General features: G+C 38.2%; 2 protein-coding genes across 3 annotated transcripts in view; both read left to right on the forward strand.

Annotated features, from left to right (window-relative positions):
* Nucleotides 1-2,428: 2,428 nt before the first annotated feature.
* On the forward strand, nt 2,429-2,789 carry LOC131513491 (translation machinery-associated protein 7-like). Its single transcript, XM_058732620.1, has one exon. The coding sequence runs from the start codon at nt 2,547-2,549 to the stop codon at nt 2,787-2,789; it is 243 nt and encodes an 80-aa protein (XP_058588603.1). The 5' UTR covers nt 2,429-2,546.
* A 1,817-nt stretch (nt 2,790-4,606) lies between these two features.
* RPF2 (ribosome production factor 2 homolog) overlaps nt 4,607-20,294 on the forward strand; it is a 33,323-nt gene continuing 17,635 nt past the window's right edge. Inside the window, exons 1-6 of one of the 2 annotated variants that reach the window (XM_058734990.1) lie at nt 4,607-4,728; nt 6,709-6,841; nt 10,079-10,116; nt 16,381-16,420; nt 17,078-17,159; nt 17,768-17,844. In XM_058734990.1, coding sequence (XP_058590973.1) covers nt 4,706-4,728; nt 6,709-6,841; nt 10,079-10,116; nt 16,381-16,420; nt 17,078-17,159; nt 17,768-17,844 — 393 coding nt within the window. In that variant the 5' untranslated portion in view covers nt 4,607-4,705. Of the gene's footprint in view, nt 4,729-4,961; nt 5,068-6,708; nt 6,842-10,078; nt 10,117-16,380; nt 16,421-17,077; nt 17,160-17,767; nt 17,845-20,294 lie in introns of those variants that run through there. The other variant, XM_058734991.1, reaches the window with a different exon arrangement.

Below are 20,294 nucleotides of genomic sequence, written 5' to 3' on the forward strand. Positions count from 1 at the left end.
AAAGAACAAGGGCAACAAATAGAAAACAGTAATATATATGGTAGATATGAATCCAACTATATAAACAATAATTTTGAATGTCAATGCTCTACATGCACCAATTAAAACAGAGACTGTCAGACTGGATCAAGAAACAAGACCCAACTAAATGTTGTCTACCTGGAACCTACTCTATATATAAGGACACATAAAGATTAAAAGTAAATGGATGGAGAAATACATCATTCTAACATTAATCAAAACAACATAGGAGTAGCTATATTAATTCATACAGAGCCAACTTCAGACCAAGGAAATTTATCAGGGATAAAGAGGAGCATTACATATTGATAAGGTATGTCAATTCTAGAGAATTGACCTAGAAGACATACTAATCATTAACATGTATGTGTCTAACAACAGAGCACCAAAATACATGAGGCAAAAACTGACAGAACCTCAAGGAGAAATAGATGAATCCACTATCATAGTTGGAGACTTCAATATCTCTCTATCAGAAATGGAGCGATCAAGCAGGTAGAAAATCAGTAAGGACGTGGTTGAACTCAACAATCCCATCAGTCAACTGGACATAAGGGACATCTATAAACTACTTCATATAACAACAGAACATACATTCTTCTCAAGCTCACATGGAACATTCATCAAGAGAGACCACATTTGGGGACAAAAAACACTTTATCAAATTTAAAAGAATAGAAATCATACAATGTCTGCTCTCAGACCACAATGAAACTAGAAACCATTAGCCAGACAGTTAGAAAATTCCAAAATACTCAGAGATTAAAGAATACCCTTCTTCTTCTTCTTTTTTTTTTTTTTTTAATTTTTGGTGTTTATTTCTGAGAGAGAGAGAGAGAGGGTGCACAAGTGGGGGAGAGACAGAGAGAGAGGGAACACAGAATCCAAAACAGGCTCCAGGCTCTAAGCTGTCAGCACAGAACCCGACACAGGTCTCAAACCCATGAACCATGAGATCATGACCTGAGCCGAAGTCAGACACTGAACCAAGTGAGCCACCCAGGTGCCCCTAAAAAACACCCTTCTAAATATCACACAGGGCAAGTAAAACTCTCAAAAGAAATTTAAAAATATTTTGAACTAAATGAAAACACAATTTGTCAAAAGTTGTGGGATACAGTGAAAGCAGTGCTTAGAGGGAAATTTATAGCATGGAATGCATATGTTAGAAAATAAGAAAGATTTAAAATCAATCATCTAAGTTTCCATGCTAGGAAACTAGAAAAAAAGAGCTAATTAAATTCAAAGTAGGCAGAAAAAAAGAAATAATACAAATTAGAACAAAAAAGCCAATGAAATTGAGAATAGGAAATCAATTGAGAAAATTAATGAAACCAAAAGCTGGTTCTTTGAAAAGATCAATGAAATTGATAAGCCTCAAGCCTGGCTAACTAATTAAAAAGAGAGGAGACAGATTATTAATATCAGGAATGAAAGAGGGGAGCTTCCTCAACTTGATAAAGACTATCTACAAAAATTCTACTGTTAACATCTTGTTTATGGTGAGAAACTTAAGCTTTCTCCCTAAGATCAGAAAAAAGGCAAGAATGTCCCCCTTCACCACAGCTTTTTAACATTACACTGGAAGTCCTAGCTAATGCAAATAAAGAAGAAAGGGAAATAAAACTGTTTGTTCTCAGATAACATGATCATCTATGTGGAAAATAGCATGTACAAACAAACAAACAAAAACTCCTGGAACTAATTAGCAATTATAGCAGGGATGCAGGGTAAAAGTTAATGCACAAAAAGCAATTGCTTTCCTATATACCAGTAATGAACAAATAGGATTTGAAATTTAAAACACAATACTATTAATATTTTATTTTTTATTTGTTTTTTATACCATTACTATTTTATTTTATTTTATTTTATTTTTTAATTTTTTTTTTCAACGTTTTTTATTTATTTTTGGACAGAGAGAGACAGAGCATGAACGGGGGAGGGGCAGAGAGAGAGGGAGACACAGAATCGGAAACAGGCTCCAGGCTCCGAGCCGTCAGCCCAGAGCCTGACGCGGGGCTCGAACTCACGGACCGCGAGATCGTGACCTGGCTGAAGTCGGACGCTTAACCGACTGCGCCACCCAGGCGCCCCTATACCATTACTATTTTAAATAATTCAAGCTTTATTTTTTCTTTTTAAATTTTTATTCAAATTCTAGTTAGTTAACATACAGTGCAATATTGGTTTCAGGAGTAGAATTCAGTGATTCATCACTTATATACAACACCCAGTGCTCATTATAACAAAGCACAATACTATTTATATTAGCATTCCCAAAATGAAAAGTTTAGGTATTAATGTAACAAAACACATACAAGATCTATGTGAGGAAAACTACAAAAACTCTGATGAAAGAAATCAAAGAAGAACTAAATGGAAAGATGTTCCATATTCATGGAAAGGAAGACTCAACATTGTCTAGATATCAGTTCTTTCCAGCTTGCTCTATAGATTCAATGCAATATCAATCAAAATCCTAGCTATTGTGTGGATATTGGCAAACTGATTCTAAAGTTTATATGGAGGAGCTTTTGGTGGCAGGGTCTGGGGAAGGGGTGTCAGGTGCCATGTCTGACCATGAAGGTGGCAAGAAGGAGCCCCTGAAGCAGCCCATGAAGCAGGCCAAGGACACAGATGAGGAAGATAAGGCACTCAAGCAGAAACAGAAAGAGGAGCAGAAGAAACTCAAGGAGCTAAAAGCAAAGGCTATGGCGATGGGCCTCCTGGCCACAGGTGGAATTAAGAAATCTGACAAAAAGTAAGCTGTTTTTTTATGCCTGAGACAATGTGATCCTTTTTTTTTTTTTTTTTTTTTTTTAACGTTTATTTTTGAGACAGAGACAGAGCATGAACGGGGAGGGTCAGAGAGAGGGAGACACAGAATCTGAAACAGGCTCCAGGCTCTGAGCTGTCAGCACAGAGCCCGACGCGGGGCTCAAACTCACGGACCGCGAGATCATGACCTGAGCCAAAGTTAGCTACTTAACCAACTGAGCCACCCAGGCGCCCTGAGACAATGTGATCCTTAATTCCATTCCTGTTCAAACATTTGGATTCCTTGTCATAGTATCTTTTGCCACCTATAGCTAGAATCAAGTGTTGTCTTAGGTCCGTTTGTACATTTAAGAATAAACTTTTGTAAAAAAGAATCATAACAAAAATAAAGTTTATATGGAGTGGCAGAAGGCCTAGAATGGCTAACACAATATTGAAAAACAAAGTAGGAAGACTGACACTACCCAACTTCAAGACTTGTTATAAAGCTACTATAATGGAGATAGGGAGAATTGGCAAAAGAATAGATAATACCTAATAGAATACAGAGCCCAGAAATAAATCCACGTAAATATAGTCAACTGATTTAAGACCAAGGAGCAAAGGCAATAAAATGGAGCAAAGATAATCTTTAAAAAAAAATTAATTAATTAATTTTGAGAGAGAGAGAGAGAGTTTGCACGTGCACATGCAGGGAAGGGCAGAGATAGAGGGAGAGAGAATCCTAAGCAGGATCCATGCTGATGTGGGGCTCCAACCCACAAACCATGAGACCACCATCTGAGCTGAAGTTGAGTCCCATTGCTTAACCCACTGAGCTACCCAGGCACCCCAAAGATAATCTATTCAACAAATGATGCTGGGACAACTGGATATCCATATACAAAAGAATGAAGTTGGATCTCCTATCTTATACGATATACAAAGATTAATTCAAAATGGGCCAAAGGCCTAAATGTTGGAGCTGAAATTATAAAACTCTTTGAAGAAAAGAAGGTGTAGGGTAATGGTCTGGCGTGGCCAGAGGAAGTCAGCAAATCAGTGTGATGGCAGAGGCCAGGCCACAGACGTTGCTGCCCCTAGGCACCCCAAGCCAGCTCTTGAAGAGCTTGGGATTTCTTACCACCAAGTTTGTGTCAATTCTGTAGGAGGCAAAAGAGGGCATGGCATGCTTGACCTCAAGCTTAGGTAGCTGACAGCCTGTGTGTTACCACACAGGAAAATGGGTTGTGACTACTATTGGGTTGATAGGGTGGGTGTTTCCTTTTGGGGTGATAAAGATGTTCTGATATTAGATGTGGTGATAGTTGCACCTTTGTGAATATACTAAAAACCAGTGAAATGTACACTTTACAGGGGTAAAATTTATGGCATATGAATTATATAGCAATTTAAAAATTGGGGCTATAAATGAAGATCCATAGTGTTAACTTTCAATGCACACCTTTTATGTGTCGGGCACTGCAGTATTTATAAATTCTGCCTCACTGAGCTTACAGTTCGGTCAATAGTGCATATTTCACATTGATTTCACTCACTGTGTGAGTACCTACCATGTGAACCTTTCTGACATTCTGGGAGATTCCCAGAAGAATAACATCTGGTCCCTGAATACCTTATTCCAGGTATACACACAGGCGCGTCCATCAAGCTGCTATAGACGATGTTACCTAAAGTGTTAATTTCCGGCTAAAAGCCAAGGCAAAAATCTGTTACCAAGGGAAAGGGGCGCAATTTCATTAAAGGGAGAAGGGGGGAAAAAAAAAAGCCAGGCATCCATGATGGGGCGGTCCCAGGAAGTGACGCCACGCTCAAGTTCCGGTTCCGCCTGTTCCGGGCCACTGGCGTATCTCGCGTAACCGCGCTGTGCACGTGTGTTCTCCGGGTTCGTGTTGCGGTAGCCATGGACGCTTTGGATCGAGTTGTGTAAGTGCGCTGGGTCCCTTTTCTGGGGGACGTTGGGGAGTGGGACTCGTGTGGTGGGGACGAGTGAAAAAACCTCCTCTCTGCCTGGGCTACTCCTCTCGTTCCTCCCGCTGTTTGGCTTGTGGTGGGTCGATCCATCCGCTAGCCTAGGTCTCTAGTAGTGCAGCTCGCTGGGCGATGAAGTGCCGGGAAGCCCGCTGGTGGGAGCTGCCAGGCGGTAGTACGGAGGTGTTCGCCGCTTTTATTCTAGCCAGTTAGAAAAGTCCTGGTTTCCCGAGAAGCGTGAGGAAGGTGGTCGAATGAATGGTTACGAGCACAAGGCCTCGGAATCTGACAGATGTAGGTGACAGTCCGGGCGCGTTCACAAAACTTTGTGACTTTAGGCCATTTAATCCCCCTGAACCTCTGTTTACTTTGTATAATAGCGTTCGTAATAATCGTACTTCATTGAACTGTGAAGATTACTGGCGAGAATGTATGTACGTAAAGCCTTTGCTACAGCACGTAGAAATGTTCGTTAGTTTTTTTGTTCCCTTGAGTTGATGTTTGTTTTAAATGCGTTCAGAAAATATTTATTGGTCTTCTGAATAGTCCTGCTGTTATTTCTTGGGATTTGCCTGGATTAACATCTAATCAAAACAAATTCGTCTTTTAGTCATTCAGAGAATTTTGTGCATCTGCTATGTATTCCTCTAGGTATGGGGACTGCAAAGATGAGTAAGACTATGATCTGATGGGGGAACAAACAGCTGATCAACATAGAAGATGTTATTTGCATTAGTTGGTTAGTGAGAAGTAATAAACCACATGAAATGTAGAGCACTGTTTTTTGCCATAAGACATACTAAGTATTTTTTTATTTAATAAATAATGTGTATCTTTATCAAACAGTAAGTGATTGGAAGCTTTATTTATATTGCTTAACACTTTGCAGGAGAATTTTTAAACTCTGCTTGATAAATGAAGTGTGTGTATATTCACTTCAAATATACTCAAAAGTGTATACTCAAATATGCTCAAAGTGTCCACAGGACTGAAAGGAGGATGGTGGGTCGTAGTTATTTAAGAGAGGAGGAATTCTTTCAGTAGATGGCCAAGAACTGTTGGAAAAGCAAGGTATAGTGGAAGCAGAACAGAATTTCTCTGAACAGAATTGTATAAAACCATTCTACTCCTGCTGTCACATCATAAAGTCAGAATAATGAATTTGTTTTCCCTTCATATTTTGCACAGTGGTCGAGATGAGTTTTTAAATTTTGCTCATTTTGAAGATTGGCTTACTTGCAAGTTGTGTGACCTTGGCCAAATTACCTCTCTGGCTTCAGTTGCCTCATCCGTAAAATGAAGATAATAATTTTACCTGTGTGGTAGGGTCTTGGTGAAGATAAGCCTTAGTAAGGTAACTCTATAAAAGTGTCAGTCATTATTATTCCCCGTTGGCGGCAATAATGTTTGACTTTTTCAGCTGTGATGTTGGAGTGGGATAGTGTATACTTCCCGGTAGGTCTACGACCTATAGGAAAGATAGACAATGAGTAGCCTCCCTGTGTTTGGTAACTGCCCACAGATTGATCACTAGTTGGTGTGCAGTGCTTTGTGTTAGGGTAAGAGTGCTGTTTGCTCTAAGGCTGAAGGAAAAATGATGGAATAAAAATAGCTACAGTCTTCATTGAGTCTTTTTTTTTTTTTATGAAAGGTTTAGAGAAAAAACAGTAATAAAGGAATGTTGGTGATATTAAAAAAATGAAAGCCTTTAAAAAAAATCAAAAGCTAATAAAGTTAACACTTACTTAATAGTAATAGCTGAATACCTTTTGTTAATATCTCCCTAAAAAGTGAGATTTTTGTTTAGTGGTGGAATCCTAACTGATAAATGTTATGTAATTGTTGATTTTTAAGAATTTGCATGTTAGTAAAGTCATGATTTTGTACTATGAGGAAAATGTTTTAAGTTGTTACAAATTGTGATTTTCCAAACAGAAAGCCAAAAACGAAACGAGCCAAGAGATTCCTTGAGAAGAGAGAACCGAAACTTAGTGAAAATGTTAAAAATGCTATGCTGATTAAAGGGGGAAATGCAAATTTACTGGTGACACAAGTACTTAGAGATGTGGTATGTATATAATAATTTTTTTATTTTTATTTTTGAAAGATTTTATTTTTTAAGTAATCTCTACACCCATTGTGGGGCTCGAACTTACAACCCTGAGATCAGGAGTAGCACACTTTACTGACTGAGCTAGTCAGATGTCCCTATACACTTATTTTTTAAATGGTATTGGAATCATTTTAGGAAATTTTCAGCATACGAGTTTGGGCTGCTGGATACGTGGATAAGTTTGCCTTGCCCTAGAAAAAAGCTCAAGTTGGAGATAATTTGCCATGGCAAGACACTATCCACTGGTTTTCCTTAAAGCAACTACTGTTGTTCCTTTTGTAAATTTGAACTGATTTCAATGACTGGACTTTGGTTTACCCACATTTAAGGAACATCTCTAGTTTGTAAAGTGAAATAACTGCATATCACTATCTGTTTATTCCGTCAGCAATGCCAAGCACTGCGCTAGGTGCTGAGGATTAAGAGTTACATAAGACACGTCTGTCCCTTCAGTGAGCTTAATGAGGGAGACAGGCAAATAAGAAATTATAACACTGAATTAACTGCTGTGCTGGAGGCATGTAGAGGCTAGGATAGGAGGCAGTTAAAATCCCATAGGGGTAGCCATACACAGAATGGGCTTCCCAGAGGAGACACTTCATTTTGAAGGAGGAGTCAGAACAAGGAGGAGGAGAGGAGGAGAAGCAGAAAGTCTTCCAAGGTTGAGGAAAAAACTTGTGCAAAAGGGAACGTGAAGGAGCATATGATGTGTTTGGGGAACTGCAAATAATTGGGGATGGCTAAAGGAAAGTGGGCTTGATGGAGCTAGAAGAACATGCAGGGATCAGGTAGCAACACGGAGTTTGATTGAGCTTTGTTGTAAAAGATCTGAGGAACCGCTGAAAGATTGGAGGTGGCAGGTATGATCAGTCCTTTTAATCAGTTTGACCAGGGAAAACTGAGAGCAAATGTAGCAACTGATTCAGCCATTGTTTTCAGCCGGGTAATGAGTATCTGGAATGTGGTGGTGCCAGTGAAAATGAGAGATCATCAGAGAGACTAGATGATGAGGGTAGAAGAGTTTGGGCATGAGTAAGAAGTATGAACTTCCCAGGTTTCTGGGTTGGGTTCTTGATAAGTGATAATGGCAAGTAGAGAATATATCATGTGGAGCAGGTTTGAAGAGAAAAGTAGTATGTTCAGTTCAGGGCCTATAATATAATTGATGAAGTTAAAAGCTTTATGTTTTTCCTACCTCTGTAGCCTCATGTCTAGCCCTTTGTGTGACACACAGTAGTTGCTCAGTAAATATTTAATCAGTGAATGAAAGGCATAGTCCATGGAGATACCTAGTAGGTGGCTGATTATTTAGGCCTTGGATACAGCAGATAGATTCTTTGAGTTAAATCAACTAAATAATTGATTTTTAAACTTGACTAAACTGTTGACGTTTGTTAAACACAATAGTTCAGATAACTGAATAATCTAATACATGCTCATCCTTCTCAGTGTCATTGTGTTGATAGGATTCTGGCCCTGTATTTAAGTAAGTTCCAAGAATAACACAATGTTACAGGTTATTACAGTAGTTAACATTCATATTGATGATTCTTGAGTTGTCACTGTGCTAGTGTGCATCACACCAAGGCAGGGAAATATTTGGTCAAGAATTACCAAAAAATTTTCCTACTGAAGGGGTGCCTGGCAGGCTCGGTCAGAAGAACATGTGACTCTTGATCTTAGGGTCATGAATTCAAGCCCCAGTGTGGGTGTAGAGATTACTAAAACAAATAAATAAACTTAAAAAAAGAAAAAAAAAGTTTTAGTACTTAAAAGATAGGTTTTACTGCTGGATTTCCTTTATCTATCAGCTCTGATAGTCAGTCATTTTCCTTTTCATTGTTTCCCTCATTTACTCCTTTCCCTAATGTAAGGTAATGCCTTAGATCTTTGTTATTCCTTATAGTAGAGCAGAACTGATCATACTGGTAACAACTGATTATTAGTGGATGAATGGAAAGAAATAAGAAAAAAATGAAAAGAGGGCTGAACGACAGGAACTTAAAAAATTTTTTTCTTAATGTTTATGTTTGAGAGAGAGGTACAGCGTGAGCGAGGGAGGGGCAGCGAGGGAGGCACAGAATCTGACACAGGCTTCAGGCTTCGAGCTGTCAGCACAGAGCCCGACACGGGGCTCGAACTCGCCAACTGTGAGATCATAACCTGAGCTGAAGTTGGACACTCAACCAACTGAGCCACCAAGTGCCTTGACAGGAATTTTTTCAAGGGCTGAATTTAAAAACTCTAGTTCTTATTGCCCTCATTGTAACTGTTTCTCAGCTCTCTCATCTCCAGATAACATTATTTCAATTTTGTCAGCTTTTCTTGATAGGTTTTATTTATTTATTAAAAAAATGTCTTTAATGTTTATTTATTTTTGAGAGAGAGAGAGAGACAGAACTCGAGCAGGGGAGGGGCAGAGAGAGAGGGAGGCACAGAATCCGAAGCAGGCTCCAGGCTCTGAGCTGTCAGCACAAAGCCTGACATGGGGCTGGCTCAAACCCACGAACCATGAGATCATGACCTGAGCCAAAGTCAGACGCTTAACTGACTGAGCCATCTAGGTGCCCCAATAGGATTTGTTTTTATCTGCTTTCTTTTGCTTTTCTTTCTACTCTCAAATTGTTTTCCTGGAAAGAATAGAATAGGTAGAATTTAAAGAAATGAAAGAAATCATTTAAGTTGGATGGATTTTTGAAAGGGCATAGAAACTTTTTTTTTTTTTTTTTGAGAGACAGGGCACAAGTGAATGAAGGGCAGGGGGGTAGAGAGAGAGAGAGAATCTGGGGGGTGGGCAGAGAGACGGAAAGAGAGAGAGAGAAGTGGGGCTCATGTTTTTACCTGAAGTGGGGCTTGTGTTCACATCAAGTGGGGGCTTGAGCTCACCTGATGTGGGACTGGAACTCCTGAACTGTGAGATCATGACCTGAGTCAAAGTCAGATGCTTAATCGACTGAGCCACCCAGGTGCTCAGGGCATAGAAACTTTTAATTGGGAAAGTGTAGTCTAAGTCAGAATATTAAGCTTATGTTACAGGTTTAGATAAGTGATCAAAAGAGAGCCAAGCAGAAGACCTCAGAATAGGATTCAGGGACCAGGTAATCTTGTATAATGACTGATATAATACAATTTAATTTTTATCTCTGCTTTTCAGAATGTAATTTATTTTGAAAACTAAATTATGTTTTACAGTATGCATTGAAAAAACCATATGGCGTTCTGTATAAAAAGTAAGTAATGATTTATTTTAACTCCTATTATTCTGTTATAAAGGTAATAATTACTTTATGGGAGATTTAGAAAAATACTTTGTTTAAGAAATATGACAGGGGCGCCTGGGTGGCTCATTTGTTTAAGCAACCAACTCTTGGTTTCAGCTCAGGCCATGATCTCACGGTTTGAGCTTGCTTGGGATATTCTCTCTCTCTCTCTCTCTCTCTTTCTCTCTCTCTCTCCCCCCCCCTCCCCCCTCTCTCTCCCCCTCACCTCTCCCCCCCTCCTTCCTCCTCTCTCTCTCCCCCCCCTTCTTCTCTCTCTCTATCTCTCTTTGCCCCTCCCTGCTCATGGGCACTGTCTCCCTCTCTGTCTCAAAACGAATAAACATTAAAAAAAAAAAAAAGAAAATGACAGTTCCTTAAATACAGCTATTAACATTATTTATTTATTTTATCTATTTATGTTTTTATTTAAATTTTTGAACATTTATTATTTGAGAGAGAGCGCATGCATGTGCACGCATGCATGTGAGCAGGGGACGGGCAGAGAGAGGAAGAGAGAGAGAGCGTGCATCCCAAGCAGGCTCCTCAGTATCAGCATGGCCTGACTTGGGGCTTGAACTAACGAATTGTGAGATCATGACCTGAGCCAAAATCAAGAATTGGATACCTAATTGAGCCACCCTGGAGCCCCTATTTTTTTATTTTTTATCATTAGTATTTTTAAAACATTTCTTTCTAGTTTGTGTTTTCATTTGTATTGAATATTCTTACATGGTTGTAATCTTATCATATGTATATTATTTTGAGTGATTATAGATTTGAAGAAAAGTTGCAGAAATAGTAGAGTTCTCATATACCCTTCATCCAGCTTCTCTTAGTGTTATGTTTTATGTAACCATAGTACAATTATCAACAGTAAGAAATGAACATTGGTACAATAATGTTTTAACTGCACTATAGACTTGACTTGTTTCACCAGTTTTTCCAATAATATCCTTTTTCTCTTCCAGGATCCTATATTGCATTTAGTTGTCATGTCTCCTTACTCTCCCATTTGTGACAGTTCCTCAGTCCTTCTCTTTTTGATGACTTGGACGTTTTTGATGAGTACTTGTTAATTATTTTGTAAAAATATACCTCAGTTTGTATTTGTTTTACATTTCTCATGAATAGATTGAGCCTTATGTGTTTTTGGCAAGGGTACCACAAAAGTGATGTGCTTTTCTCAATAAATGATACCAGGGAGTACAGGATGTCTTATGTTGGTAGCATTATCCTCGGTTAAAGTGATGTCTGCTTGGTTTCTCCACTATAAATTTATTATTTTTCCCTTTGTAACTAGTGAATGTTTGGAGGAAATATTTGGAGACTGTGCAAACACTGTGCAAATAATCCTCCTTCTCCTCACACTTTTGCTTATTAATTTTAGCATCCATCAGTGACTGTTGTCTACATAGGGGATTACTCTTGGTGTTATAATGGTGGTTTTCTGTCTCATTCCTTCTACATTTATTAATTGGAATTTTATAAGGAAAATCTCTCCCTTCTCTGTTGAATTACTCATTTATATTAGTGTGGACTTACAGATACTTATATTCTTTGAGTTATAATCCAATGCTGTCACTATTTTGTTGCTCAAATTATTATACCTTTTGCCATTAAGATCTCTTTCAGGGTGGCTCCTATGTTCTTTCAACATGCCCCTTGTGTTTAAGTCCTCCTTTTTGGTGCCACACGATGCTCCAAGCTCATCTTGTATTTTTCCTTGCAAAAGCTCTGGAATCAATCCCTTCTCTGTGGAGCCCTGTTTCCATATATTGGGGGCTGGTAATTTAGAAAACAGAGATCTGGGCACAAAGTATGCTTAGTTGCTACGGAAGTGTCATTGTCTCTAGATCCTCTTAGCAGACAGAGCTTGAAAATAAGTATTATGCATGTTAACCCGTGCATACATGCACATCTAATTTAATTTTATGTATTTAAAAAACTCTGAGTTCATACTGATACTTCCTAAAAAAATCATGAGTCTTAATACTACTCCCAATTCCAGTCCAGTGCCACAGACTTCATTCCAGCCTTTCTTCTTTTCTTATTTGTAACTGTGCTTCTTCTGACAGTAAGAAACCTGGCTTTCATGATTGATAATATGTTTATTGATTTGTAGGTTTCTAGTACGTGCATACTTTCAGAATGTCTAACCCTGTAAGAAAATAACTAAAGTATAGAATGTGTGTACAGTTCTTTGTCTTTAGCCTTAGGGTGTCCAGTTCAAATACTGTTTTCAGATGTAACTTAGGTTGGGTTTTTTTCTGCCTATTTAATGTGATTGTGTTATTACTTTATTTATTTATTAAAAAAAATTTTTTTTAATGTTTTATTTATTTTTGAGACAGGGAGAGACAGAGCATGAACAGGGGAGGGTCAGAGAGAGGGAGACACAGAATCTGAAACAGGCTCCAGGCTCTGAGCTGTCAGCACAGAGCCCAATGCGGGGCTCGAACTCACGGACCGCAAGATCATGACCTGAGCCGAAGTCGGCCGCTTAACCAACTGAGCCACCCAGGCGCCCCGATTGTGTTATTACTTTAAACTACAGTTAGGGTCGTTTATTAGATTGTATTCTACTCTGAGTTTTTCTCCACTTTTCTCCCGGTTGTTGTTTGAATTTAAGTATGTAAAATTTACTCTTTGTGGTGTACAGTTTTATGAGTTTTTAAAAATGCATTAGGCTATGTCTGCCACATGTTATGGAAACAGTCATGATACAGAAACCGTATCATCATCCTAAAAATTTCTTTGTGCAGTGCTCTTGAGGGCCACCCTTTCCCCTCCCCCCTGTAACCAGTGAACTGTTTCTTATCCTTATAGTTTTTCCTTTTTTAGAATGTTACATAAATGGAATCATACAACACATAGCCTCAGAGTCTATCTTCTTTCTTTAGCAAAATAATAAAATATTATTTGTGTTTTTGCCATACATTACATTTAAAAAAAAATTTTTTTTTAAACGTTTATTTAGTATTGAGAGACAGACACAGAGCATGAGCAGGGGAGGGGCTGAGAGATGGAGAGACACAGAATCTGAAGCAGGCTCCAGGCTCTGAGCTGTCAGCACAGAGCCCAGCGTGGGGCTTGAACCCACAAACCACGAGATCATGACCTGAGCCAAAGTCAGACGCTTAACCGACTAGCCACCCAGGTGCCCCAACATACATTAAATTTTATATCAAGCCTTTTTCATTTATATTATAAACACTTTTCTTAAAAAAAAAAATTTTTTTTAATGTTTATGTGATTTTGAGAGAGATGGAGAGAGAGTGTGAGCAGGGGAGGGGCAGAGAGAGATGGAGACACAGACTATGACGACAGGCTCCAGGCTCTGAGCTGTCAACACAGAGCCCAACATGGGTCTTGAACTCACAAACCGTGAGATCATGTCCTGAGCAGAAGTCGGATGCTTAACTCACTGAGCCACCCAGGCGCCCCTAAAATTTTTCTGTTAGTAAGTGATCCTTTAGGTATTCTTTTCTTTTTTTTTTTTTAATATTTATATTTGAGAGAGATAGAGAGCGTGCGCAAAAATGGGGGAGGGACAGAGAGAGAGAAAGAAGGAGACAGAGGATTCATAGCAGGTTCTGTGCTGGCAGCTCAGAGCCTGATGTTAGGGCTTGAACTCATGAACCCTAAGATCATAACCTGAGCCAAAGTTGGACACTTAACGGACTGAGCCACTCAGGTGCCCTAGGTATTATTTTCATTGCCAATATAATATCTATTAAATGGTTATACTAAAATTTATAACTTACCTTAATTTTATGGTTTTTATTTTTTGCTATTCTTATAAATTTTAGCAATTTTATTGCTAAAAATGTAGGTTTTTCTTTTTTGCTATTCTTATAAATTATGCTAAAATGGCCATTTTTAGACAAATGAATTATCCTTTTGAATTAATTCCTATGTGAGATTTCTAGACATGAGATTACTTCATGCCCAATAGAGCATATTAATTACCGCTTTTTGGAAAGGTTGTCCTTTTAGCAGAGTGCAATATACAAGTTTCATAGACCATTACCCACTTTTTGTTTATGTTTTTAAGCTAAGAAGTCAAAATCATACTTTGTTTAACTTGCATTTTCCATGTTTTCAACAGGTCATATTTGCTTATTTGTGATTTATAGTTAGCTGATGGTTGTTAATCATAAATGCTGCAGTAGTTTTTCTTAGTTTGTTTGCCTTGCATCTTTAAAAATAATACTCTTTTTGGGGCGCCTGGGTGGCTCAGTCAGTTGAGCGTCCAACTTCGGCTCAGGTCATGATATCGCGGTTTGTGAGTTCGAGCCTGCATCGGGCTCTGTGCTGACAGCTCAGAGCCTGGAGCCTGCTTCCAATTCTGTGTCTCCCTCTCTCTCTGCCCCTCTGCCACTCACACTCTGTCTCTCTCTCCTTCAAAAATAAATAAACATTAAAAAAAAAAATACTCTTTTTACTGATTATAAAAGTAATACATGCTACTCTTAGATAATTGGGATAATAGAATAATCACCCATAGCACTATGTACATTCTGACATGTTTTCCCTGTGTATATACATATTTTAATTGGTTTTATTTGAGTATGGTTGACACACAATGTTACATTAGTTTCAGGTGTAAAACACTGATTTGACAAGTGTCTCCATTATGCTGTGCTCATCATAGGTGTAGCTACCATCTGTCATTATTATGTTATTGGCTATATTCTTTATGCTGTGTCTTTTATTCCCATGACTTATTGATTCCATTACTGGAAGCCTGTATCTCCCACTCCCTTCACCCATTTTCACATGTGTACAGATATTTTCATGTCTGTATGTTTATTTTATTCTTTGAACAAAATTAAGATCATGTACATTGATTTTGCTTCATAAAAATTATGAACTATTTTATGGAAACTTCATTTACATGATGAGAAATCAGAGATTATAAGTGAAAATATATAGTTTCTTATATGTTTTACCAGATTTTATGCATATTTAAGCAAAGAAAAATATACGTATTTCTCTCCCTTTTGCATGAAAGATAGCATGTTCTACTCCAGCTCCCCTACTAGTGTTCCTGGTCCAATACACCATTTATTTCTTTCTCTCCTGGATTACTGTGATAGCTTCTTGCTAATTCTTTTCTCTCTTGCCATAACTACATTCCCTTTCCACATAGTGGACAGAATAGTCCTTTAAAAAGAAAATTTGAGGGCTGCCTGAGTGGCTCAGTCAGTTGAGCATCCAACTCTTGATTTTGGCTCAGGTCATGATCCCAGGGTTGTGGGATTGAGCCCTGCATCAGGCCCTGTGCTGAGCGGGGAGCCTGGTAGAGATTCTCTAAAATAAAAAAAATTTAAAAACGATTATGATTTTTAAAAAGTAGTAAAAAGAAAATTTGAGTTCAGTCATGTCACTCTCCTGCCTGAAACTCTTTAGTGCTTCCTGTTACTGTATTAATATCTACATTCCTTACCTTGACCAACAAGGCCTTACCTTGACCAACATAATCTGGGCCATGCCTACATCTTTGACCTCATGCCGACCATTTTCCCTTTGCATGCTAAGCTTCGGTGATACTTGCCTGCTTTCCATTTCTTGAATAGTCTAAGCTTGTTTCCATCTCAGAATCTTTGCTTATTGTGTTCCTTCTTCCTAGAATACCCTTAGCCTCAAAACTTTTTTTAAAAAAATGTTTATTTATTTTGAGAGAGAGAGTGTGAGTGTGAGTAGGGGAGGGGCAGAAAGAGAAAGAGAGAAAGAGAGAGAATCCCAAGCAGGCTCTATGCTGAGTGGGGCTCAAACCCACAAACCATGAGATTATGACCCGAGCCAAAATCAAGACTCAGACGCTTAACTGACTGAGCCACCCAGGCACCTCAGCCTCAAAACTTTTCAATGGCTTATTCCTTATCTATCACATCTCAGCTCAAATAGTCATTTTCCACTGTTCATAACTAACACAATACCCTATTTTATTTTTGTCACTACAGTTAATTTTTGAAATTTTTATTTTTCCACTAGAATGTAGGCTGTATGATAGCAAAGATCTTGTTTGTTTTCTAGTATCCTTAGCTCATACAACAGTGAGTGACAGACAATAGGCACTAAATACATATTTGAATGAATGAATATCCCTCTAACTTTATTTTTGATCATCTACTACAAAATTATCTTTTTTTAATATATTACTTAATTGTTATGGGTGAATTGCTAATTAAGATTATTAAAATTAAGGTAATCTTTTAAAAATATTTTTAGGAAAAACATTACAAGACCATTTGAGGATCAGACATCATTGGTGAGTACAAGAAACTCTGATTTAAGACAGCGTATACATGATTGGACTAATTACTGTTCCTTTAGTAATTTGTGATTTTTTGAATTCAAAATCATCCTATATGAGGGAATTTTGTTGTAAAGTGAAAGTGAAGTAAGATTTATTAATTTTTAAAGTTTATTTATTTTGGCGGGCAGGGTGGAAGGGCAGAGTGAGCAGGAGAGCGAGAGAGTCCCAAGCAGGCTCCCCACTGTCAGCACAGAGCCCAATGCAGGGCTGGAACTCCTGAATCAGGAGGTCATGACTTGAGCCAAAGTCAGATGCTTAACCAACTGAGTCATCCAGGTACCCCTGTTTGTTTATTTTTGAAGTAAGACTTTCATACTTTTAAAACTATGACTAAAGTTTAAAGTTTATTTTGAGAGAGAGGAGAGAGCATGTGCATGTGTGCACGAGCAGGGGAGGGGCAGAGAGAGAGGGAGAGAGAAAATGCCAAGCAGGCTCCTTCACTGTCAGCGCTGAGCTGGATGTGGGGCTCAGTCCTATGAACTGAGATCATGACCTGAGCCAAAAGCAAGAGTTGGACATTTAACCAACTGAGCCACCCAGGTGCCCCCAGAATACAGTTCGTAAAGTTCTTATATTTATGCATTAATTGGGATTTCTTTGGTTTTATAGGAATTCTTTTCAAAGAAGTCAGATTGCTCTTTATTCATGTTTGGCTCCCATAATAAGAAGAGGCCAAATAATCTAGTAATAGGTAAATATAATTTACTTTCTAATGTTTGTGTTTACAGTAAGTTTTGTGACTCAGATTAATTGATGGTGTTGAGATTTCAGGAGTAACAAGTAAGCTCTAAGCTAGTTTTTAAAAATTTTTCTTGTGCCTTTGAATGAAATTTTTAATCTATCAGACTGCAGGTAGAGAATAGGCATGTAAAAATACTACTTTACCAAAAGTTGCCGATATTTTTCTAAAATATATGTATCTTAAATCAGTGTTAGAGAAAAAAAACAGTAGCATACCTACCCACATAAATTAACCCTTCACCAGTAAGAATTGACGTTTAATTTGGTATTGTCATTGGCTTAGGCAACCCCTTTTACTTCTTTTGGGCCATTATTTACTCTTCTATAAAATAAGGGAGTTTGGTTAAATGATTTCCAAGATCCTCTCAGGGCCAAGATTGCAACACTGTATTCTAGGTAGAGTTGAAAGTTTAAGAAAGAAGGGGACATGTTTGGTGGGGTATAAGGAGAAAAAAAAAAGGGAGATAATAACATTTTGGACATGCAAATTAGTGGGTACATATAAGGTGTCTCTTTGGGAAAAATAAATGTTTAAAAGAAAATGTATTTTCCTTCTAGGTCGTATGTATGACTACCACGTGCTCGATATGATCGAATTAGGTATTGAGAAGTTTGTCTCTCTAAAAGACATCAAGGTACGATACTAATCATAAAAATAAAAGCATTTTGTAATGTTGTTCTTGGGCAATAGTGACATCTTGTGGTGAAGAGTACTATCACAGTTTGTAGCTTAACTTTGTTTTTATTCTAGTGTGCTCTGAGATCAAAGTAAATTTCATTTTATTTATGTTTTTGAGTGTCACTACTTTATTTTGGTGTAAAGACAGGTAGCTGGAAAATACACCATATTTAAAATTTTTTGTTCCTTTTCATGCTGTGGAAACTCCCTCATTTTATTTTTACTTTAAAAAGAGATATAAACATATAACACATATTTGGATCTTCTGGCAGTTAGATTCAGAGTGGTTTTTAACTCTAGTCTAGGCTCATAGTTTAAATGCTATCTTCTCCCTCAATTGTCACAGCACCTATTTTATGGAACCTCAGAAATACTGGAGTTTTCTGGGGCATCTGGGTGGCTTAGTCAGTTAAGTGTCTGACTTTGGCTGAGGTCATGGTCTCGCAGTCCATGGGTTCGAGCCCCACCTCAGGCTCTGTGCTGACAGCTCGGAACCTGGAGCTGGCTTCAGGTTCTGTCTTCCTCTCTCTCTGCTCCTCCCCCACTGGTACTCTGTCTCTTTCTCAAAAATAATAAACATTGCAAAAATTTTTTTAAATAAATACCAGAGTTTGAAAGCGAGCCTTGTTCTAAACCTACGATACTTTGGCTGGTCCTACAGTATTTTGGCTGCTGGCCACCAAAATGCTAGTTCAGTCTTTCCCTTCAGGACTTACATCTTTGTGTCTCCTTTGTTTGCATGGATTATTAAATAGAAAGTAGTAAATAGGCAAGAAAACTATCCTAATTTAGCTCCTGGGTCCAAACTGGGCTTCTGTTCCCTCAGAACTCTACTTTAGCAGAATCTGTTCCATCAAATGTTCCATCAAGTAATTATTTTATTTAGATTTCATTGCTACCCTGTGTAAGGCTAAAATTACTTTTCCTATTGGATAAAGTTGGAGATTGAGGCCCAGGGGAATTCCATTGGTGATCTGGAGTCATACATATAGAACTTAGAAAGAAAGGATATTGAAGTTTGCAGTGGAAAGTTACATAATTGTTCTTGTTTATGGGTCTTTGAAGGTCATGGTATAGTTGAAAGAATTGTAAAATGTGTCATGACTCCTTTTCCTAGTCTCCCCTAAAAAGAGGATATGCTTTCCAAGTTTGTTGTGTGTTTGCAAACAGGCTCTTCCCAGATGTTACTTAGCTACATCAGCTTCTTCAGGTACAGGGTAGAACAGTGGCCCGAGATTGGATTTCAAGACAGAACAATTGGATTGAAGGCCTGTGTTGGCCATTTAGATGACTTTTATGACCTGATACATTACTTGCCTGACCTTCAGATTGCAATCAAGTATTAAATAGGTATAATAATATCAAATGAGATAATATATGTGAAAATGTTTATCAGTGAATATAATGTTTTGGAAGGTGTTTGGTAAAGTATGTAAACTGTGATGCCTTGTTATGGTGGAGGCTATCATTTTATTACAGTTTGTCTTTAGGGCAGTGTATGAATCCTTGGAGAGGAGCAGCATATCTGGCTTGGTCACCAGGTAGTGGGTGTGAGCACTGGTTGATGCACGCATGCTAGTCCTCGGTGCTTTCCATTTTACTTCCAAAGCAAAGAAGTACTTGCGTTATTGTGTAGCTTCTATAACCACCAGGTCACAAGACCATTATCGTTTGTCAGGTCTCACGCTTAACAAGCACCATTTAAATTGAATACTAAATTTTCACTCATGGAGCATATCCATAACTATAATAATCACTAATTGATGACCATATGCTTACATTGGCAGTCCCTACCTACACTGTTAGCCAGAGCTTCACTTTTACCTCGTTATTCCATTACAACTTGTTTTTAGTTTGTTTTGGAATTGCATGTCTGTTATATTTTCTCTTCATATTTATTTCTTTTCTGCGTCTACCTCCTTATTTTTAAGACCTCTTCGCCAGATGTTTCTTTTCTCACTTGCCTACTTTTATTGCCAAGCCAAGCCTCATCCTCCTGTTTACTCTTAAGTGAGAAGTGATTCAGTTCTACCAGGAAATCGAATGATTATTCTGGGAGCTTATTTTCTAAGATGTGGCCAGACTTTTAGGGATGGTTGTTTTACATAAAATAAGCCTTAATGGATGAAATGATTAAAATTTAAGGCCAATGTTGTTGTTTTTTAAATTTTTATTTACTTTTTCCAATGGTTTTATTTTAGATAGGAAAAGATACACTGCAGGTGCCTTGGAGTATTTTATTTGGAAAGTTTGTTTATAATTTATAAGACATTTCTGGGGTGTCTGGGTGGCTCAGTTGGTTAAGCGTCTGCCTTTGGCTCAGGTCATGACCTCACGGTTCATGAGTTTGAGCCCCACATCGGGCTCTCTGTGGTCAGCACAGAGCCTGCTTCACATCCTCTGTCC

Source organism: Neofelis nebulosa, chromosome 6, assembly GCF_028018385.1.
Source record: "Neofelis nebulosa isolate mNeoNeb1 chromosome 6, mNeoNeb1.pri, whole genome shotgun sequence".
Classification (NCBI taxonomy): domain Eukaryota; kingdom Metazoa; phylum Chordata; class Mammalia; order Carnivora; family Felidae; genus Neofelis; species Neofelis nebulosa.